Source organism: Lonchura striata, chromosome Z, assembly GCF_046129695.1.
Source record: "Lonchura striata isolate bLonStr1 chromosome Z, bLonStr1.mat, whole genome shotgun sequence".
NCBI lineage: Eukaryota > Metazoa > Chordata > Aves > Passeriformes > Estrildidae > Lonchura > Lonchura striata.
The window spans coordinates 85,452,280-85,475,899 of record NC_134642.1 but is presented as its reverse complement, the minus strand read 5'-3'; the positions used below and the strand labels follow the sequence as shown (position 1 = coordinate 85,475,899).

The window sequence follows — 23,620 nt, the reverse complement described above, 5'->3', positions numbered from 1 at the left end:
CAGTCAGCCCTGGTGAGGCAGGACAGCGTCTGTGGGGGAATTTGAATCATCTGGGCTTTCAGCTTTGAGGAGAAATGTCTTCAGGTTCATCATTCCCTTTATTGATTTAATTCTAGCTGCTCGCCTCGTATCGATCTGGACTGGTCACCAGAGACAGTTTCACTGGAGTTTTTGTCTTTTCAGGCAACTGTTGGAAGGAAAAAACCCACTCCTTTGAATTAAGCATCATCTGCTGGAGAGGTTTTCTAGGAATGTCTGTTTTCATCTCCCTCCCGTTGCCCAATTTGCGATTGCTGACACGCAATAGACACACAGAAGTGCTCAAGATGAATGACTCGATGTGATAAAGCAGCAACTTCCCTTCCCCTGCCCCCGAGGCTTCATTCCTTTTTCTGTTTCTTTTTTTTTTTTTTTTTTTTTTTTTTTTTTTTTTTGATCCAAACTTCAAAAGGATTGTCCTGGATGTTTGTGCAAAAGGGGGACGGCTGGTTTTATCCCCTCTCGTTTTTGACAGCAGCAATAGAGAAATCTTACAAGAAGGATTTCCTTTCACGATTTTCTGCTGCTTAAAGCCTTGGGGAGAACCGTGTGGTTTCGATAAGCCTCCAGTCCACTTCCAAAACCTTCTGAACCTGCTGATTTTTGTAATGCTGGGATCAGGTCTAGGGTGCTTAGAGGAAGACAAGCACCTTACTCCATAAATTCTGCCTGGGACCATGAGCATTGCCTACTGCTCTGGTTTTATACAGCTTTAGCAATGAAATAAAGGTTTTTTTTTTTTCCTTTTTATCTTGACTTCAAGCTCTTTCTCCTGCCTGTTGAGCTCTTGCTGTTATAAGACTCAGTTAAATGCACCTGATCATCAAGGGCAGGAGTAGTTTAGGTTTGAGCAGCTTCTTTTTCTGTAGGTAATCAGAATCACCACCACTGAAATTTCCCTCAGCCTCTCTCCCAAAGGGCCTCGAGGCCCTTGTTGTATTTTTTTACCAGTAATGTCAAACTTAGTTGTCACATTTATAATTTAATTGGTGGGTTATGGAGTGCTGTGGGGTTCTGCAGTTAAAATGTTCTGTTTCCTTGAATTCTCATCAGAAAACAGTTTATTCTTTTCATCCGAGGACAGGGAAAGTGGAAGCTCCAAAGAATTAGGCTTGAAACTGGACATTTTGACAGCACCAAACCCTGGCTGCAATGGCTCCTGCTGGTTCCCACCAGGTTTAGAATGAGCTTCTGTTACTCTTGCCTGAATATTTTATTACAATTAGCAACAGCGAGGATGAAAATGTAGAATGGGTTGGAAACCTGGCTAGTAAATAATTTTAAAAGAGTTGTTGTTTATTTAACAGGAAGTTAAGTTAAGCTCAAGCTGAAAGCTTATGCTTCAAAATAAATTCTGGATTTTTCCCCCTCCAATGATACCAGGAATGTCTTTGGTCTGCCAGATTTACTGGGGAAGTTTTCAAGCAATCATTTTTATTTATAATAATACTTTAAAATAAATTACAAAAATGCTTTTTGAACAACTAGATTGTTGTTTTAAATATTTTTGCATCATTCTGCACTATTTTAACTGCCTATTCTGAACCTGAGATTTTATCCCAGATTTTTATTTTAGTTTAGTTTTTGATCTGCTCTTTCAGGTGGGAATTTCTGTGCCTTGCTCTTTCACCTTCCTCTCCTCTCTATCCTTTGCAAAGATATCCATTTCAGACAGAATCAGGATTCAGAGTGCTGAAGCTGTCACAAGCTCAATTAACAGCAGACAGTCTCTTCCCTGTACTTTTGGGCCATGAACTATTGATTACAATTTATTTTCCTCTGGAAAGACAGAAATTGAGACATCAGGCGAGGAGGTGCATTTAAAAATATTCATTATTCTTCCCCTTTTTCCCAGTACCACAGGATGGATAGAAACCACAGGGTTCCCACTGAGTGGACCTGTTCCCAGTTCCTCAAGATCCAGCTGCAGCTCCATTTCCAGTGCTGTTTCTGGGTTGTTTTACCCAGGCAGCAGCACCTGTTTCATATGTGAATCATGATTATTCTCCTCTGATTGACGCCTGCCTTCCCTAATAAAGTCCCAGTTGCACGGTGTTGCCTTTTCTCTTAATGCTTTTAATGTAAGATGAAAAATTCCTTTACAGCACTCTGCTGAAACCCAACAGAAAGGCAAACTATCTGAATTTTTCAGTGGTGGTGCAGCACTGGGACTGTTTTCAAGGCTCTCTGTGGATTAAAACTGTATAAAGTTTGTGGTTTTGGATGCTGCTTTGAACCAGAGCAGCACAAGAAAATTTTCTGGACATACTTTAGGTTTGTGCTATGTCAGAGCTGAAGGTAAAAACCTGGCTTGGGCTGGAGCTGGGGCAGCTCTGTAAAGAAAATTACTGTACACTGGTATCTAATCAATTTTGTCATGTTTTCTTTGTATTCTGTGCTTTCTGCTGTAGTTTTTCTTTTTCTGTGCATTATGTGTGGGGTGTCTTCAAGACTCTGGGAAGTTTCCATGGCTTTGAGAGGACACAGGGCCATGAAAGAGAAATTCCCTGGAAGCTGCTGAACACACCAAAAACAACCTGGGCAAGCTGCTCCAAGGGCTGGGAGAGCACCTGGGCAAGGGGCTCTGGGCAGAGTTGAGTTGACCCAAAGACATCTGTTCTCACATTGTGGACAGCTGATGGGTCATCCCTTAATTTCCTTTTTTTTAGCCTGACACAGCCTCTTTCCTCCTCGCAGGAAGGTGCTGATTCCACCCCAATGTGACCCAAAACCAGTGAGTGTTTTTTCTAATCTGACACCACGTGTGAAATGGCACCTGCAGGTGGCTGGGCAGGCTGGAAGGACACAGTGGCTGTGGGACACCAGTGTCACACCTTCCCCTGTGGGTTGGTGCTCCTCAGGAGCCTCGTAGTTCATCCTCAAACGCCTGAGTTTTATCCCAGACCCGCTCTCAATGTCCTGATTTTGGTGTCTCTGAAAACCTGGAGCCTGAGAGGGAGCATCTGGCAGAGGGAACATGAGGTGCATGAGCTCCCTGAAGCTGTGCCTCGGTCCCTGGGGAGGTGGAAATCAGAAAAATCTGTTTCAAATGTCACTTTTTGAGTCTGTGTCTCGCAGCTCCGTGGGTTGTCTGGGTTCCTTTCCCAAAGGACACGGGTGGCTCGCTGCTGCAGAGCCTGGTGGCCCTGCTGGGCTCTCCACCTCGGGGGGTGATTGGTGTCCCAGCTGGAGCGTCACTGGTCTCTGTGATTTTCATCATTTACAGGAGTAAAAAGCAGACCGGCTCATGAAGAAGAAAACCCTCCATTTTATAGTAATTTCCACAAAAAAAACTGCACAGGGTCAACCCCATTCTTTTGTTTAGCTGGGGTTTTGTTGTTTATTTGGAGATGGTGCAGCATTTCTTAAAAATCTCATTCTCCAGACTCTTTTTGCAGCATTTACCCAACAAGCAATGAACTTGTTTGTTTGGTCTGAATATGCTGTGTCCTCTTATTTTTTTTTTTTTCCCTTCCTGTGTGTTTGAACAGGTTTCAGCTCTCACAGGTGTCACTGTAGGCAATTGTTTGATCCTAATTATCAAAGCTTTGATCTCATTTCAGAAAAGTATGAATGAATTCAGATCTGTGGCTGGGAGTGGTCAGGAGGAACATAGGGAGAGGTTGAATGGGAGTTAAGAGGCAGCAGAAAGGAAAGCAGAGTTCTGAGCTCTAAAAACAATTTTATATTCAATAGAGACTTATGAGAGGGAGGAAAAAAAACCTTGCTGTGCTTCATCTGCTCTACCTTGGCTTGTAAATTGAATCCTGCTCCCAGATTTATTAAGAACTCACTGCAACTCTGTGCATCTTGTCATTAGGAAACACCTACATGAGTGATGCATCCACATCCTCTACTGATCTAAAGTGGTTTTCTGCAATAAGCTGATTAAAGAGAATGAGCCAAAACCTGCTGAGCAGATCTGTGGATAATAGATAATCTGGGCAGAAATGGGCTCCTGATGATACCCAAGTGTAGCTGCCCAAATTGTTCAGCAGGGAGGAAGAATGTGCTTAATTCAGTTGTAGGAGTTTTTGAAAGACTCCATGGATTCTGCTTGTAGTGGTTTTTGTTTGGTAATTTAGGGTTTTTTTTTAATTTTGAAATTAAAAAAAAAATCTCCCAAAGCAGGACCAACCCAACAACCTCCCTCCTTTACCCAATAATCAATAAAAGAACCAACAAACACCCCAGGAAAAACAAAACAAAACAAAACAAAACAACCAAAAAAAACCCACTTTTTTTTTTCTCATCCTTAACATATATATTTCACAAAAACATACCCAATTTCTTAATAATTCAACAAACTATTAATTATATAAAACCCTTTCATATTACTTCCCCAAATTCCACCCATATGAAACCACAACACTCCTAAATCAGAGTACCCCAGTCTGGTGCTGAGAGGGAAGTTTTCATCATACAGATGCTGACATTAGTCAATCTTTTTTCCTTTCAGAATCCTCTAAATACTGTTAATTTGTGGAGGGGGCAGTTTCATTCTTCAGCAGGCAGTGCAAAGGGTGGGCCCCAGAGAGCTGGGGGCCAAGTCTGTGGTTCAGGAGGCTCTGCAAGCTCAGATTTAACTTTAAACTCCTGTTTTTCTCCAATCGAATACTCCTTTGTTCTTTGTTTTAGCATGGCTTTCGGCTGTGGCTGCCATGTGCAATCACCAGATTTTGGGGTGGAAATCCCCATCCCTCCACCCTCCACCTCGACCCCTTCAGGACACGCACAAGAAATCCAACCAGGGATTTTTTATTTGCCCTCTGAGGTCTCTGTGGTCACCCTGAGGGGTGGGAGAGGGTTGTGGAGACCCTGCAGGGTCTGACAGCCTGGAGCAGGATTACGGCACAGTTTTTAGCCAGTTTTGGTGTTACATAAACATATATGTGATAAATAGAGCTTAATGTCCCTGAGAAACATCTCCCAGCACTTGCCAATAGATTTGCAATGCACTGGATTTATGAAAGGCCTTGTCAAAATTCCTAAACAAACCGAGTTCTTTTCCTTTACTCTGTACTTTTGTAGCTGTGATTAAGAGGTTTGTGTTTTTCCCCCAGTGAAGGCAGTGGTGCTCCTCGAAGTGCGTGTGGTGTAGTTTATTTAAGCAGGAAGGAGTTTAAGTGGAAATGAGCCACAGAAATGTGTGCCACTTGTCTAAAACAAACATGGTTTGGGCTTTTTCCTTGTAAGTGACATCTATTATTACATTTTTAAGTAGGTCTTTGTTAGTGAGCATCTGTAAGCGTGTTTGATCATATGGAAAGATCCAAGGCTCTATTTATGTTGCTAAACCAAAATGTTCTCTTGACATAAGGGCCTGCACCAATGCCAGCTGAAGTTAATTGGGAATTTGCAACTCAAAGGATAGAAGTCCCTAAAAAAGTTTCTGTTTTGTAGGACTACATAAATGCAGCGGGTGAATATAAATGTTGAAAACCAATCTAGACCAGTTATCGGAAATTATATCAGATATTAAAAGTTATGTCATTAAGAGATAAATATGATCATCTTGTCAATATAAAAGATTTGTTTGCTCTTGCTGCAATCAGCTTGTCAATTTGCAGGATATTTGAGGGATTCCAGGTTCACTTTCCTCCCTCTGGAGGATTCCCAGGATACATGAACTAAAAAAATAACCCCACACAACTTGTACAAGCAGCAAAATCTTCCCAATTGGATGGTTTCTAGTCCCAGAGGAGGAAGAGCATCCCTCGCAGGAGCTGAAGACAAAATTTAAAATTGTCCTGGGTTTTAAAGTCTGGCTTTAAGTTGTGCTCCAGTGAGGGAATTCCAGGCTTGCCCCACAGTGCAGGTGCAGGTTGGCCTCCAGCCAGAGGTGGAAGCTCACGAAGGAACATTTGATTCCCTGGCTGAACATCAACTTTGTGGCTGCTGAATTGAAAATATTCTTCATTAGCTGTGAAATCGAACAAGATTGTGGTGATGATGGTTATTATTGCTGTTGTTGTTGTTGTCATTGTCTGTCTGGTGACCTCAAAGGAGACTGGACTTGCTCGACACAATGAGCTCAGGGGAATGCCAGGCATGGATATCTCAGGAATTGTTCTATTCAGCTGCTTCCTCAGTATTTTTCTCTATTTTCTATTAATTTGCCAGGCATGGACTGGGCTCTGATGATCTCTGACACCACTGCTCTATTCAGATCGGCACAAAAAAATCTCAGTTTCCTGACTCAGGGAAAAGTCCTTCAGCTCTAATTTCAAGTCATGAAGTTGAATGTATCCAGCAAGTTCTCCAAGACTTGGTGGGATTTACATTTTGCAGGATTATTTAGAAGTATATGGGTCTGCTTTCTTATAATTTCTAGGAATAAATGCCAGCAAAAACTATATCTGGAAGCTGAATACTCTTACTACTGCCAAAATGTAAAACATTTTATTTTCTTTTTCCATTCTACATTGAATTAAAAAGAAAAATGCCTCTATATTTTACCTTATGTTATAGTGACTCTTGCATGTTTCTAAGGGGGAACACCATCATATTTTTAATCACATCTAACTCCCATTTAGCCTACCCACATTTTTAATATTCCATTTTAAAGAGAATGTTCTCAATGCACCACTTCATGTGAGAGGCTTTCCCCCCTCCTCCATGACACCATTGCTTTTTCTTTTTATGGTTAACTTTCCTCTTTTTTCCCAGTAACCGTGGGCAGGCAGGATTTCTCCCAGGAGCACTGAGAGCACCACGGGGCATTGGTTATTCAAGGCCAAGATTTTAGCTGCAGACATGAGTTTTAGTTGGGGTTTGAGGGGCCTTAAAAATGTGAAGTTCCAGTGTTAATTTTGTAATAATTCTCTGTCTGCGAGCTGCTGCTGACACCTATTTTTATGATACTGAAGAAAGTGTGTATCAGATTTTATCTTTTATTATCTACTCATGGTATTAAGCCTTCATTAAGATTATTTTCCAATGAAGCAGGGAACCATTAAACCAAGCTGGGGAAGGATGAACACACTGAGAAATTCAGATGGTGAGAGCTGAGATCCCAGCTCTTGGTAAAATTCCAGCTCATGGTTGGACGCAGTTATTTTAATTAATAAAAAATGAGGTAAATAACGCAATGGTTCAGGGGCACAGTCCTGGATTACTCAAGTTTCTTGGGAAACCTTTCCATCCTCGTTGCTTTGCGAGGGTTTTTCTCTTTCCAAATCCCACGAGAGTTGCTCAAGGACAAAAGCTTGGGCAGAGTCATAACCACAGCTGGCTCTGGAGGCAAAGCAAAGTGCAAGGACGCTTCCTCTTTCCAGAAAATAAAGATTTTTTGGTGCAGCTTCTGCAGAGCCATGGCCCTGGGTGGCTCTGAGCTGTTGGGTAAGGAGATCCTCGCGTGTCTTCTGCTCCTCAGGACTCCTGCTCAGCTCTGGAAAGAAATACCAAGTCATGTAACCACTTTCTTCCGGATCTGGGGCCAGAATCTCAGCTGGTGTAAGTCAGCAGAGCTGCAGTGACATTATTAGTGCTCCAGTGATTCACACCAGCTGTGGGTCTGGTCTTCTGTCTTAATTTATGAACTAAATGTCAGGAAATATGAAATGATCTCTTATAGTCAGCAGTTCTCCAGATGTGTTAATGGAGTTTAAGTTTACCAAAAGGCAAGACTTCAAAAAGAGATCCAACAGAAGAATAAACTTTCAGGAAGAATGCCTCACTCACAGGCTGCTTGGCAGGAGAAGCAGCAGCTCGCTGCAGTTCAGAGGAATTAACTCAGTTATGTATCAGGATATGGTAATACAGCCTGTCTGAGAAATCCAGAATAATTTCACAGCACAAAGCAGGCTGCTGGCAATTCAGGGAGCAGCTGCCATGCCAGTGGGAATCACCAAGTCCTAAAACCAAAATTGAGTTGCTGACGAGCTTTGTGTGAGGAGCTCAATGCCTCCACTCTGCAAGTGGGGTTGGGTTTGTTCAGAGGCACAGTGCTGCAGCTTTTGGAGATTAAATGAGGACCATGTTGTTACAAGGACACAGAAGCTTAATAGTTCTCACTGTGCAATGTGAAAACTCAACAGTGGCTTGGCTTAAAGATGTGATCTCATGGATGCTGTTGAAAACTGTTATTTTAGCCATTGAGGATGGAATGGTTGTTGATGTTGCTTAAACCCTGTCAGGCTTCCTTGTCCAAATCAGAGAACTCTGGAAACAACTGAACCCTCACAGTCAACAAACGTGGAGTCTCAGAGGTCTTTTAATTCCTTCATGCCTGAATACTATAGCTCCACATGCTCAAAAAAAAAAAAACCCAACAAACCATACCTGAAATATCCCGTGGTGGCACAAAGGCCTCCACATCTTAATTTATTTGCTAATGAGACCTTTAAGAATTAATTTAAATGATCAGGGGGTGGCTCCACGCTGTGTGGTTCACATATGTTGTTCTCAGTGGAGATGGACCCACAGGGGTAAAAGGACAGCACACTTCCAGTGATTGAACCTGATAACCTCTGCTGGCGCTTGGCACCTGTGTTTTATTTTTAAATAAATTGATTTCTAGCTACCAGAACATCATGGGATGTTCTGAGGTCTTTGGTGAAGAGTCCAATTCCTGCAGGTCTGTTTCACAGCTAATCCCAGTGATTTTTGGTGAGGCGAGTATCTGCTTAGGTGTCACTGCGTGCCAAAAGGAATATAAAAGATGCTTGGCAAAAATTCCGGCCTGGAGAAGAGCATTTTGGAAGAGTTCTCAGAGAAAGCTCATTAGACTTTCAGAGAAAGTAATTACCATAATCTGAATATAGCAATACATTTAATTTAGAGGGGTTTGCAGAGCTGGAGTGGCAGAGAGCGTGGTGAGGAAATCCTTCTGAATTCTGGAGAGCTCTCAGGAAGTGGCAGCATCCAAGACTCAGATTCTGGGATTACTGGGATTCTGCTGATTGCCCTGGAGCCCAACGGGGACAAGGTGGAACTCATTTCCCAGCTGCAGGAAACACGGAATGCTCAGAGCTCTGAGCCTCCAAGGGCCAGAGCAGCCTGAAGTGGGAATCACACAGTGCCTGGCATCTGAGCTCATTCCCTTTGGAATTGCCAAGTGTTGTAGAGACTTCTGCTCCCTGGAGATTCCTGGCTAGGAGTTACGGAGAAAATCTGGTTCTGAAAATTCCTGAATTTTCAGTACTGACTTTACCACACGGAGCAGTGGAAGGCAGATGCCTGAATGAGTCTGAAAATTAAGATTTCATTCTGTGCCCCATCTCACAGAGCAGCGCTGGAAGGTGGAGCTCTCCCCCACTTCTCTCCAGCTCTTCCCATCATGGGTAATACATGAATTTCCCACCTTTTTGTCAGCACTGCAGCGGTGTAACAAACCTGGGCACAAGCCCTCAACCCTTGTGAAGCTCCAGCCAGCCCCAAATCCTGCAGTGCAGCACACCAGCTCTCATCCCTGCTTCCCACTCCCATTCCCTGCAGCCAGCTCCTGAGCCAAGGTTAGGAGAGCACATCTTATTCTCAAGGCAGTGACTGATGCTGGTCCCTGGAATGCCTTGGCCCTGGGAACTCACACCCTGTCATTGATAAATCCCCTCTAAACTCACAGGAAAAAAGGTTTCTATGCAGGATTCTGGTTTTTTTTTTTTTTTTTTTTGGTTTTTTTTTTTAGTTTTTTGTTTGTTTGTTTTGGGGGTTTTTTGGGGGGGGGTTGGTTGGTTGGTTGGTTGGGTTTTTGGGTGTTTTTGTTGTTGTTGTTGTTGTTGTTGTTGTTTTTTTGTGGATTCAGCCTATATAAGTGTAATTCCTACAGGGATCAGAAGCTGTTGCAAACGCCAATTTTTTCACTTTTGTTTTGTTTTGTTTTTGGAAACACAGGATACATCACCTTCCCAAGGCACCAGGGCACAGCTGCCTTTACTGGAATCATGTCCAGGAGAGAGAGCAGAAATAAATAACATGGTCTCTTAGCATGATTCCTGCATCTGTGCTGCTCTTCCCAGCTCTCCAAGTGGAAATTGTGGGTGAAATGCTCAATTTTAGGGTGTTTAAAAAACTTTTAGCAGAGCAGCTGAAGCGCTGACATTAATAAACTGAATTTCCTCTGCTTGCTTTGCCACTGCCACCCCAGCGAGGTTCTCACAGAAACCACTTTCCTCTTAGGAAGAAAAAACCTCAAAACGTGTTGGAATTACTTATATCTGATTCCAGATTTGTCTCACACCCCTCTGGTTTTTGTTTGCAGGCCTGGCCTGTCCTCGCAGGCGACGTCGGGGCAGCGCTGCCCGGATTGGGATCTGGAAACCCTGGAAAACTCCTGTGAGCCAGAGGACCTCTTCGAGGACATGTAGCCACCTGTGGGCTGGGGAACGGGGCACTGGTGCTTCCAGCAGGGATAATTTACACACTAAAAGGTGTTTTTTTACAGAGAAAACCCAAATTCTTCGCTCTGAGGCTCTAAACCCTCCTGCACCGCGCTTCTTGCAGAGCCGTGGCCTCCTGCACCTCATTTGTGGGTATCCAAAAGTTGAGTTCAGCCCCTGTGCAGACCTTTTATCACCTGTACGGGGGAAGGGAGGGCACTGTGGATTTGTTTTTGCATCCTCACACCTCTGGCTGTGCTCGGGATCAGCCATTTCCCAGACACCAGGCGTGATGTGATCCCAACCCAGCACGGCCCAGGCTGGGAATGGATAAATCAGATTTGTTTGAGGTGCAGGTGTGACTTTGGAATGGTCTGTTCTCAGTCAGAGCACACAAAGAAATGTCCTTTTCTTAAAGTGTTCTCTGTGGCACTCTGCATTGCAAGGTGTTCTAGTTTTTGGGAGTAAAGTGCCACTGAAGTTGATATTGACTCTATTTTAACTTTCTGCAGAAACCCGCAGCCTTTAAAATTGTGATTTTTTTGATACTCCAGCTTTTTCCTTAGGGCAATTTCTAAAAAAAAAAAAAATAAAATAAAAATAAAATGCATTTGAAAAAATAAATAAAATTTGTCTTCATTTGTTAGACATTATGAGCAAAGGTAGTAGTTACCAAAAAGTGTTAATGCCTGAGCTTGTCTTGCCCCAAACTGATGCATTCATTTAGATTTCAGGCTTCACCAAAAAGACAAAGTTAACATGCATTTACCTTTCAGTGGTCAAAATGAAGACCTAAACGTGGACCTCAGGTTTCTGCTTTCAGGAGCCTGAAATCCATTCTTGATTAACACAGAAGTCAGCTCTTTCTGCAGAAAAAATCCCACTGAAGTCAGTCCTTGAAATCTTCTGTGCTCTATGGGTTGGAAAGCTCTTTGGTAAAATACTTGATATTTTTGAAGTTGCTCTGATTCTGCCAGAATTCCACCCTATGCTCAATTAAAGGCATCCCTGTCAGTATTTGCAGCCTTCATACAGGAACACAGGGATCTGGGAATATTATATTTAAGCATTCCTCTCTGAAAAAACACAGTCACAGCATTTCGAGTTCACAAAGGGCTCTGGGACAGTGTTATAAATCACACAGCAAAAAATAAGAATGGCCAAAATATTTTGCTTGCTAAAAAGGCTTTGTGCCTGGGAAGTGGCAGGGCCACAAAAGAACCATTCATGCACCCATTCATAGGCACAGCCTGATTTAAAATCTTCCCGTGCTGATCTGACAATGCTTTCAGCAAAAGCTTGTATATGGTTTCAGTTTTAAAGTGAAAATGTTCCATGACTTAACCCGGAGTGCCAGAGCTTGGCTTGATTCTGCCTGCAGCAGAAAATGGAGCTAAGAGGAGCTGAACATCCCACAGAACTCCCCACTTTCAGGAAACTGCTGGGTTTCTAATAGTAAAATGTTGTTGTTGCAAATAGGAAATGTTACACAACGTTGGCACATGTAATAAAGTCCATCAGAGTGTTTGTTCTTTTCTCTTTTTTTTTTTTTTTTTTTTTTTTTTGTTTGGTTTGGTTTGTTTTGCTTTGCTTTTTTGGGGTTTTTTGGGGGTTTTCATTATTGGTTTGTTTTATTTGTTTTTGGGGTTTCTTTGCTTGGTTGGTTGGGTTTTTTTTGCTTTTGTTTTTTGGATTTTTGTTGTGTTGGGGGTTTTTTTGTTTGTTGTTTTTTTTTGGGTGCATGGATTTTTTTGTTGTTTGTTTGTTTGTTTTGGGTTTTGTTTTTATGTTTTTGTTTGTTGGTGGGTTTTATGTGTTTTTTGTTTTGATTTGTTTTGGTTTGGTTTTTTGGTTTTGTTTTTGTTTTTGTTTGGTTTTTTTGTTGCTGTTTTTCTTTGGTTTTTTTTTTTGTTGTTTGTTTTTTGTTGTTTGTTTGTTTGTTTGTTTGTTTGTTCCTTTGTTTGTTTGTTCGTTTGATTGGTTGGTTGGTTGGTTGGTTGGTTGGTTGGTTGGTTGTTTTTTGGGTTTTTTAATAGGCTTCCATTTTCCAGTCGACTTTGGAAAAAACCCACCAGTCTCCAATCCAGATCTGTGTGGGTCTTTCATTGTGTGAGAGCAGAGGTGGTATTGCAAAAATCAGGAAATCAGTGAAAATTCTTCAGGAAGTGTGTTTGTCTGTGAGAGAAGTGGGGATCTCTGTTTTGTCTTTAAACTCAATCCCATCCCAGTCCGTGGAGATGTGGCCCAATTCACCCAGACAGGTGAAATGTATTTAAAATTGACTCATGCTCTTTGGGAAGGTGACCCTGTGGCAATGCCTCAAAAAATCATTTTTTAAAACTCACTGAATTAATACTTGGTGTTGCTTGGTTGTCTCTGATAAAAGTCAAGGTCTCTGCATGAGCACTTCTGGATTTTCTCCTCACTCAATTCAATTAAAACTCCTCTTTAGCAGATCTGCCCACCTTAGACTCGTTTTGTTTTGTGTTTTGTGGGTTCTCTAACTCGGTGTTTATAGGACCACCTTTTCCAGGTGTGTCAGTGAAATGTCCCATCACTCAATTACTTCTCCCCTACCCAAAATGACAGGAGACAAAATAGAGAAAAATGCCCTGAAATGGGTTTTTAAAGGCAGGAACTTAACCAAAGTTAGGAATGACAGATCAAATTCCAAAGATTCTTTATTAACAGTTCTCCTTGATATTGATCTACAATTGATTTCCCAGGTAATTTTTTTCCCCCACCAGTCTAAGCTGCATTTTTGGGGGAAGATAAAGCATGCAGTTGTTTTGCAGAAGGAAAAACCATTTTTTCAGTAAAGATTTGGACTCATATAGAGTTCTGTACCTTTAAAGTAACTGCTTGAACAGAATGTGGTTGTCATGCAAAACACTTTGCTATTTGAGGTCTGATTTGGTCTAAATTTTGAAAAGCACAGCTCAAAAATATTTATTTTCAAGAGAAGAAAAAGAAAGTTCTGGACCAAAAAAAAAACAAAACCCAAAAACCCCATCAGTTCTTGAGGAAGTGCTGCATAAAGTGTTGCTTTTGGCATGATGACGTTAGTTTGATTTTGAGATAATGTTGTGACAATCTGTATCACTATTTTAACTCCCTTCTCACTATTGTTCCCCAAAGCAGACACTTGTGTTTGTGTCTGTGAGTGCATCAGATTCTCCCCCTCTTTGTGCCTGTGATGTAGAAATCACTGTGTGGATAAATGTGATTTTCTGGAAATATTTAGTGTAGTACAGCTGCCTCTGACAGCTCCTGCAGTTTGATCCATCAGCCTGGGGGTGCTTGAGGAAGGAAAAAAAGTCTTTACATGTGGGGATCCAGGTGCTGATAAATGTTTAAGGCAAAGCTTCTGGGGTTTTTTTCCTGGTTTTTCTGGGAAAAATAAATTATGGGAATGGTGGAGTCAAACTGGAAGGAAAACAAGGCGATAAAAGCATGTTCAGGGTGTTTAGAAACTGAAGGTGATACACCTGAACTTTTTCTGAGCAATCCTAATTGAGAAAAATGTCCCGGATCTGGTCACCCTACTGAGAGAGGATCAACCATCATTCCTCTCAGCAAGGGCTAGTACCACTTCCCTGCTCTGATTTTATTCTAATTCCCTTCACAGAGTCTGCCTGCTCACAAAATCTTTATTCTAAATTTCCTTTTGGTGATCTGTCATCCTCCATCTCATCTTTTTTTTTTTTTCTTTATAATATTGGTCAATATCTGAATTTTTGTCCTTTGCTGACCATTAAATAATTTCACTGCTGTTGAAGTTACGCTCCAGAATTAATTTAATTCATACATGTCCTGAGGATTAATCTGCTACTGTTAGGAAAATGAAACTATGTTTTTAAAGACCAACATTTTTAAGAAGGAAAACACTGAGCTGGAGGAAGATTGTTCCTGGAGATCCTTAGGGATCAATCCTGGGGTCAATCTCATTGAGCATTTTCACCAGTGGCATTGGAATAAAATGTAAGAATTGCAGTGAATCCTCTTGGAGATGTGGATCTGGGAAGCCTGGCACTGTCTGGTCTTGAATTTCATTCTGTCCCCCTGGGCAGATGTGACAACAGCAACCAAAAATCACTTTTTAAAAAAATATTTTTCCTGATTTCTCATATCATCCAAGGTGATGTTTGTGCAAGCCGTGGATTAAAAGGATGGCCATTCTAATTTAAGTTTCCTTCTTGGGAAGGAAACAAAACTCAGTTTGGGTTTTATTTATGGCTCTGTTTTCCTTGTGCAGAAATACTTAACCAAGGAGAATTTCGCAGCCTCACAGAGTCACTGGACAGGTGACTTTGGAAAGGGGCTGTGAAGATCATCTCTGTAAAGGCTTTTTGGGAATCCAGCCCAAAGTGGCTCCTTGCTGGAATACCCTTCCTGGGTAGGAAACAAACACATAAAACCGCTTTAATAGTGAACTGAAAAATGCTATGCTTATCTTCCTCTCAGACACGGAGCTGTTGTTCATTGGAGAGAGTCTGAGAGGAATATTTGATGGTAAAATTCATGTCCAGAGGTGGACATCCACTCTGTGAAGGGCAGGAAGTGTTTAAATATCTGGTTTTGTGCACCTCTTACTGTAGAATTCATTTAGCAGTTATCAGTACAGCACGTGGCACCCATGTTGCCCTGAGTAAATGATGTAATACAATATTGTCCTTCTTTTCTTGCTTAATTAACCACGACTTTGAAGTCCTGCATCTCATTTCTAGAGCATGGTTCTGATTCCTGCTGGTTGAGAGACCAGGCTTAGGCCCTGGGTTTGATCAGGTTAATCACCTACCTCAATATCCTCCCGTAGCCCTTTTTTTCTGAGATGTTGCCAGGTCCTCTTTGGCTTCCAAGGTCGTTGAAAGTTGCTGTTCAAACTCCGTTTTAACCAAAAGCCAGAGTTCTAGGCAGAAAAGGCTGGAGAAAAGTCTGTCCTCCAGACTCACATCCACATAAAAACAGATAGAAGCAATAAAATATATTTGCAGGAGTACTCACAAGCCTGCTCACCTCAAGTTTATCAAGGCACTTGAGAGCTTTTTATGCAGCAGAGAAATGAGGAGATGGGGGAGCACAGGAGTTCTGACCTTAAATAGTCATTAAGAATTTTTCCAAATGTGCAATACTGGGCTCAGGGTTTTTCAATCTTGCTGTATTAGGAAGGCAAGCCCTGACAATACTCTCTGACAGCATTTCCACACAGTGAGGTTAATTTCCCTTTCTGGGGAGGGGAGAAAATTATCTTCACCCTTCCTGGTACCTGGCAGGCCCTGGTCAGGCAGAAACCATCACCTGATATCCCTGAGGATGAATGAATGAATGAATGAATGAATGAATGAATGAATGAATGAACAAATGATTTACATGAATTATTCATTAACTATTCAGATGAGATGGAGAAAGCTCAGCAGCACCAGCCTGGCTTGGGCCAGGCCATCCCAAACTCTTCTGCCCAGGAAACTGCCGTGGGGTAACTCTAGATCCAGAAGTAAAAGCTGAAATTCACCGTGGTGTGGATCCTTTCTGCCTGTGAGTTGAAGGCATCCCTGCACTCTGTTTTTTTCAGCTTGTCTTAGCTCAGCTTTGATTCAGCTGGTGATGTTCCAGGTTGCCTGGCTAACCACATTTATTTCAATTTATTTCATTTTAAGGCTCTGTGGGGAAAGAGCAGCCCAGGGTCTGGTCCTGAGCAGCTCCTCGTGCTGGGGGAGACAAAACCCCGAGTCCTGCTCCCTGTGTCTGCCTTGTTTCAGCCCCATGACTCCATCCTTCCCACCCCAGAGCCAAAACCCAGAGAGATGGGAAATGAAATCAGCTGTCTACGAGCTGCACTAATAAATATCTATAAAAAACAAGAGCGTCCTCCCAAGAACAAAAGAGCAATTGAGACATTTTAACCCAAAACTCTGCAATAAATTAATCAGAGCTGGTTTAGGGCGAGAAATATGTTTTGCTCCAGAGGCATGGAGGAAGTGAAATAATTTCTGCCTAGCTCTTGGCCTCTTGCAGCTTTGTCTCGTTCCTGCTCGTGGAAGCCTTGGGAAGATGGGACAGGAATGTTGTGTCTTTCACTTTGCCTTCAGCTGAGCTCCACGGCCAAACTGGTTGATGATTTATTGCAACTGCTCCATAACGAGTTGTGTGAGCCCAGAATAAGCTGTTGTTTTGCAATACTGGTTTTTATATTTTTTTTCCTCCTTCTCAAACCTTGATTTTGCTTTCAGTTTTGCGTGGAGGACCCAGCTGGTGATTTTTTCCAAGTGGAGCTGCTGCAAGAGCCTTTCCTGCTGCTGTCACCATTCTCAATGGATGGTTCAGCTGCCCTCAGGTCAGGTTTTTTCATCTTTCAGGAGGTATATTTGCTCAGTTAAACCCAACCAGAGGTGTAGATGGACCTTTGTTCCACCTGAGCAGCACCCTGGAACCTGCAGGAGGGAAACTTCCCAAGTCAAACCCCCCAAATTAGAGAACCCAAACCAAAGTTTGGTGCACAAAAGCCGCTGGCAAGGCCTCAAAACAAGGAGATATGTGAGGCCAACCCTCTCTGATTTTATTACTCCAGTTCAAGACCCTAAAACGAGAAATTTAACTTGAACAGCACAAGAAGATGGACAAGCCAAAGAAACCCAAACAGCAACAACAACAACAAAAAGATTAAGTGTCTGGTTTCACAAAAAATATATGTAGGTTCCACACTACAACAGGTTCTTCATAGCCTTTCCTTCTCTTCTGTACATAAGTGATTTGGAGGGAAATTAAAAAAAATCGGGGTGAAACAGAGGTGGGCACATTTTGACCAGCTTTTTATTGTTTTGTAGTGATTTCTGTCTCTCAGCCCAGGGGAAAATTCTCAAATTGATGTTCACACCTCACAGGCCTGGCCCAGGTCCCTTTGTTCCCCTGTTGCCTGTGACTGTGGCACCCTCACCCTGCCCCTCACCAGGACTGAGTTGCCAAATAAGTTCCTCCACACCCAGCCCTGAAATTACAATTTGAATAGAAAACTGCCACGAAATGAAATCCCTTTGAGGCCCTCGAAAATGTCTCTATAAATTTTACTGTCAGGGGTGTTTTTTCTTTATTTGCCTGGCTATATTTTTGCTGCAGCCCTTTTGTCACAAATCGCTTTCCACTGTGGCACAAAATTACTTGAGAGAGTTCTGCTGGGGAGGGGGATGAGTGGGTCGAGTCCTCAGCACACTGCAGTCAACCCCAAGCCCTATGCAGACTTCAGGGGGGCAAGGATGTGAGCTGTGTGCTTTCTTAAGGAAAATAGCACTTTTAAAGTGCATGAAACTGGCCGAGGTGGCAGGTTAGGGTGGTTGGGTGATGACCAGGTGGCCACTGTTGTCATGGCTGGAGGGGTGTGAAATGGGTCACCTTTACAAAGACACTGGGAGAGGTTTGTGCAGCTAAGAAATAAGAAGACAGAGAGGCACAGGAGTTCTTACGTTAAATAGTCATTAAAAATATATCAAAATGTGAAGTGCTGCGCTCAAGGTTTTGCTTTTCTGCTGTATTAGGAAGGGAAGTGCCTAGAGGCACTTTAGGGACAGGAGGGCTCTGATGCTTAGGGTGATGTGTGAAAAGGGATCTCCATTGGCTGTGCTTTGGAGGATTGGGGTGATCCTTGAAAAACAGGAGGCTTGATGTTTGTATTTATGGGAGGGAAGAGCCCAGGCTGCCCTGGTGGTCCCAGCCCTTGGGGTGGACACAGTTCAATAGATCCCCCCTCCCAGTTGGAGCTCTGATGGCTGAAAACCTCGAGCTTTCTGAATTTAAGGGTGCCAGCCCTCAAGTGAACGCCTTGTTTGGCCTGAGACCTTGGAAAAGGCTTCAAAAATTGAGCACAGAAACTGTGTGTGTGTGGTTTGGATACCATTGTGTGACCTCACAGGGGTGAAAATCTTTGGGGTTTTAGTATATGGTGATATAGGGGAGCCAAGATGGAGAATTTTGGGTGTGGACTGGATGTCTTTTTTGCACTTTCTTCATCCTTCTTCTTCACAAATCTGAAGTTTTCTCTAATTGAGTGAAAGATGCGGGTTTGGGGTGACCATAACTGGGTTAGAAGCATAAATAATATAGATATTAGCTGTTTATTGGATAACTGAGACTTAAACAGCCTTGAACAGACATCATTTTAGCTCACTTCTCTCAGCTTGTTAGGGAGAGCTCACATCCCATGAGTTTGTGATAGATAAGGATAATAAATTCCGAGTGAGGCTTCAAAAACAACCTTTCCTTGAGTTTTACTCGCCCTGACCTTGGAGCAAGAAAGAGCCTGGCATTCCAGCACCTCCCCTCCTGATCTTGTTGCTGAGGGATGCTCTGTGTCACCCAGGTGTGGCAAAAACAGGCCAGGGTTGAGCTCACCTCCAGTTCCACTGAATTTGTTTTAATATGGGGTCCTAGATTGCAGGGCAATGTGTATTCTGTTTGCCATCTCTTGGAGTGGGGCAGTTATCTTCTGTTCATTGGGCAGTTTTCTTTATCTCTATCCACAGCCAATTCTCCCTCCAAGGAGACATCTGCTGATAATGAACCACAGAATGTCACTGCGTGACTGATAAAAGCTGTAACATCCCACTGGGAGATGCTCTGCCCAGAGGGAGGAGCCAAGCATTCCTACCTGGATATAATCTGGGTTTTTGGGACACCAGCAAGGCTTTTCCTGCACTGGTTTCCCAGAGGAGCAGCTGCCTCTTGCACTGCAGGAAGACTACACCTTTTCTACAGGATCACTGCTCCAACAGAACCACACCTGACACTGCAGGAGGGCTGCAGCCACAATTCCCAATTGGACTGTGGCCAACACCCTGTCCAACAGAGTGTCACGTTGAATTCTGACTGTCTTTTTAGCTGTGGATTTAATCATGGATGGGTAACAACAAGCCTGGTCCCACTAGTGCCTGATCTCTCTCAGAACCCCAGAATCTCAGGATCATTGAGGTTGGAAAATCCCTGCCAGCCCGTGGAGTCCCAGCTGTGCCCCATCCCCACCTTCCAGAGCCCAGAGCTCCGAGTGGAATTGCTGGGACACCTCCAGGGATGGGCACTCCAACCCTCCCTGGGCACCTCCAGGCTGAGCTCCCTTTCCATGGGGAAATTCCTGCTGGTTCCACCCTGAGCTGCCCTGGGGCCGTTCCCTCTGCTCCTGTCCCTGTTCCTGGAGCAGAGCCCGACCCCCCGGCTGTCCCCTCCTGTCAGGAGCTGTGCAGAGCTCCAGGTCCCCCCTGAGCCTCCTTTTCTCCAGGCTGAGCCCCTTCCCAGCTCCCTCATCCCCTCCTGGGCTCCATTCCCATCCCCTCCACTGGCATTCCAGACCCAGCAGCTCAGGGAGGAAGATTGGTCACGGTGCCTTGCTCTCCTCTTCATATCTCACACGAGTTCATTCAAATTATGAACGTGTTGTGAAATGAAAACAAATATAATTCCGGCTTATCCGGTGTAAAACTAGCTTAGTCATGCCGAGATGGGGTCTGTCTGCATCTGTTAATTATACCCTGACAGGCCTCAGCTTGAGACTCGTGAGACATCACAGGGTTTTCTGAGATCCCTTGATAGAAACCTTTTTCCCCAAAGTGCAGGAGCAAGGGCCAGGAGGATTTTTGTTTTTTTTTTCTTTAGCACAAACAAAATTGTTGTTGGTTCTCTCAGCCACTGGGTGAGTTACACTTGACCAGGGCACTGGTTTCTGTGCCAGACAAGTCACAGAACCTCATGCAACCCAAAGCTCTTACTCTGAGGGGAGTTTTCATTGCAGAAACCCTGGGAAATTATATTATCATTTACTGCTCAAGCATTTTTTGCTGTTTTGATTTTTAAAATGTTGTAGAGAGTCCAACAAGTGTTAAACCTTCTGTAAGAGACACATATGGGAGAGGAGTTGCAAAGCACAAGCCAATGCTGGATACCTAAAGCCCAGAGAGAGAACAGATGTTTTACCACCTGCCTACACTTTCCTACCAGAAAATAATTCAGATTTGGATGTTCCACACTGAATGAGTTCTCACTGTTTTGTTATTTTATTTTATTTTATTTTATTTTAACTGACTTACCATCTCCTTATACTTAAAGTGTAAGCAGAAAGGGGTGAAAAAAAGACATTAGTAGTACACCCTAGGTTAGCACAGTGCTTACGGGAAAATGTTAAAATGAAGTTTGGGTCTCCTGGGGTTAATAATGTATGGTTAGTGGAGGGTTGTTATGAAAAGAACATAGTTACAGCGAGAGCATATGGCCAAATAAAAGAAGGAATCCAGCCTTTTGGAGATGCTGTTTCATGGAGTGGGAAAGACAAGGCTGACTGCAGCATAGAAATGCCGTAAGCTGCTTATTTTCCTCCCAGAATATTAGGATGCTGCTTCAATTGTGGTTTTTGGTTGGGTCCAGTATTTCAGAGAGAGGAGAGAGGTTTTAGAGAGATACCTGAGGGATGTGGAAGCAGTGTAACACAAAATCCCTGGTCACTAAAGGGGTGAGGAGCGATTTAGACTGGGGTGAAATCCAATGCGTGTGCCTGCTCTGGGGGGCAAGAGGTGATGGAGATGGTTCCAGGAGGATTCCTCTCCATGTGCTGGTGGAACAGAGCTCAGGAGAGTGGCAGGAAAGCAAGACACAGAGAGACTGAAGGAAGGGATGTGTTGAACTTACTGGGGTGCGATCTGTTTGTTTTGATCCGAGCAAACGAGCAAAATTAATTTCAAATTTCCACAGACTCACAGAATGATCCGGGTGGGAAGGGACCTTAAAGGTCGCCTGGTCCAGCTCCTTGGCGTGGTCAGGGACAGCTTCCTGCTCGGCTCAGGAAAGCCTCACAGGGTTCTGGAATTCTCCCATGTCAGGGTCTCTGGTGAGACCCCAGCAGTGTGAAAATCCTTCTTCCCTGAGCCCGGCAACTGAAGGAGAGGTCTGAATGCGTGAAGTCGAGTTGTCAAGGTTTTTATTTCTTCTTATCTAAACATTCTCTCTCTGACCTGCCGGGGTCCGCCTAGTGCAGGAGCCATGGCAGTCTGCCTCGAGTCTTTGGGGGCTCCCACGTTATATACTCAAAATTACATGTTGTATGTTTACAATTTATTACCAATTCCCATCATCTATGTTAGACTGTGAATCTGTACCTTACACCAATAGAAAAGTGTCACCATCACACCAAGACATGGAGGACAAGAATAAAGGAAGGAAGGTCAGGACACGCCCAAATCTCTCCATCCTGTATGCATGAACTCCATTCTAAAAACCCCAAAATTCTGCTTTTCCACCCGGTGTTAATCCAACTACCACACTGCTCAAACCCTTGTGGCTTGTAATTCCTCACACAGAGTTGACAGATTTTTCCACAGGTTAAAATGGAAGCCACAGGTGTTTCTGACTTCATGCCGGGGTCTGGAGGCAGCCAGGGCAGCCAGAGGGATGTGCTGGGCTCCAACACTCCCAAACCACCAGAAGAGAGTTTACTTTACTGACAGAGAGGAGCAGGAGGAGGCAGCTGTTAGAAGAATTCCATCGACCACTGACCTGAAAACTTGTAGCTTTCCCGAAAAATGCTGGAAGGATAAATAGAAAATTTAGATTCTGCGAAAATCCTTTCTTGCAGCATTGAGAATATTAAGTAATTTTTTGGGATGTGTGGGATGGGGGAAGGATCCCTGGATTTCCAGGGTAATCCACTATTATTGTGTGGACACCTTTATTTTCTCAAATGAGCCCAGAACAGGTGCCCTGACTGCTGCTGACTGTTCAAGGACTTCCTAAAGACAAATTCTAACTCTGGCATCACAAAACAAGCCCAGACCCACACAGAGTAGGAAGCTCCTATTTCAATGCCTTCAATAATTTAAAGTCTTACTGGCACAGCAGTAGTCTGGAAATACTGAAAAAAGCATGTAAGAAAATCAAACACGGAACTAATCCTGGTTTTATTGATATTTTTGGGGGCTAAGGCTTTTTTTTTGCTTGATTTAGATCAGTTTTGATATATACTTAAGACAATTGTGTGAGAGGGTGTGTAAGTGGTTGCCCTTTTTGTCAATTCTGGTTTTCACTTGCAGAGATCAGAAATTAATTTAGTGATGCCTGCAGTTAATATGTGGAAATTCAAATCACTGATAAAATAGAGCTGATCCATATTTTCCAGCTAATAAAAATAATGTTTTTTTTTTTAAATCTTGATCCTATCCAAACACCTTCTCAGCAACAGGCACCTGAATTCAAACCAACTTCTTTTTTGGGTTATTAAGCTGATAAATTACAGATATCTTGGGCATTGGAGAAGATGCTGCCCCTACAATCAGACAGGAAAATTGTTTTTATTTCTCCTTCCAGCTGCTGGGTTCATTATTAATGGAAAAAAAAACCCTTTTCTGAGCTGTGTTTACTATAGCTGCCCACAGGACATGAATTAGTTGGTTAGAACTGGCTAAAAAGTTTTTCTGTAAAACACAGAGATGTGGTGACATCGTATCATTGTAGAAACTCAAATTTAATTTTGCCAAGTCATTTGTCTTCCCAAAAAAAAAAAAAAATCCCAGAAAGTCCAGGAAAAGCTGGAAGCAGGAAGAAGATGGAAATCCAAGCATTACTTCAGATTATTTTGGGGATTTCCATTTAGGCAGGATTTTTGCTTTTGATTTCCTTTAAGTTAAGAGTCTAAATCCAAAGCAAAGTCATTTTTTAAGAATGAGAGCATATTGCTTAATCCCAAAGTAATTTTTGAGTTGACTACAAACGCCGGAATTTGGATCAGCCTGAAATGAAGCTTTTTTGTTATTGTTTTTGTTATTGTTGTTTTGTTTGTTTTTAATTTGTCCTTAATTTTTCTTGTTTCAAACCATCAGTTAAAAACCTGAGGATCTGCTCTCCCTTCAGCTCTGGTGGCAGGTGGGAAGTGCCATGGGGGTGCTGGGATTTACCCAAATGGAGCAGTGAGGAGAGGTTGATTTTCCCCCATCCTCCCCAGCCACCCTGACTCTCCTGCCCTTGGTGACTTCTGAATGTGTTTAGGAATGGTAAAGCACAAAAACTTCTGCAGATGCGAGGTCATCCTTGAGGAAGAGTTGCCTTCAAAGTTACATTTTACCTCCATCTTTTACCTTGATAAGTTTTTTTCACAGTAAAATTTTATTATATTGTTTTTGTGCTTGAAACGGGTTTTTTAAAATATTTTTTTCTTCAAATATCCTTAAGAATAAGTTGCATTGGCTGACACCAGCTGATGGATATGCCATGCTTGTTGCACCAGGTGAAATGCGACC

The 23,620-nt window shown here is 42.9% G+C and overlaps 1 protein-coding gene across 1 annotated transcript in view; it reads left to right on the top strand.

The window, feature by feature from the left end:
• The window catches only part of XRCC4 (X-ray repair cross complementing 4), a 141,219-nt gene extending 130,247 nt beyond the window's left edge, over nt 1-10,972 (top strand). The window contains exon 8 of the mRNA XM_077790097.1: nt 10,241-10,972. Coding sequence (XP_077646223.1) covers nt 10,241-10,346 — 106 coding nt within the window. The 3' untranslated portion in view covers nt 10,347-10,972. The remainder of the gene's footprint in view (nt 1-10,240) is intronic.
• Nucleotides 10,973-23,620: the final 12,648 nt, after the last annotated feature.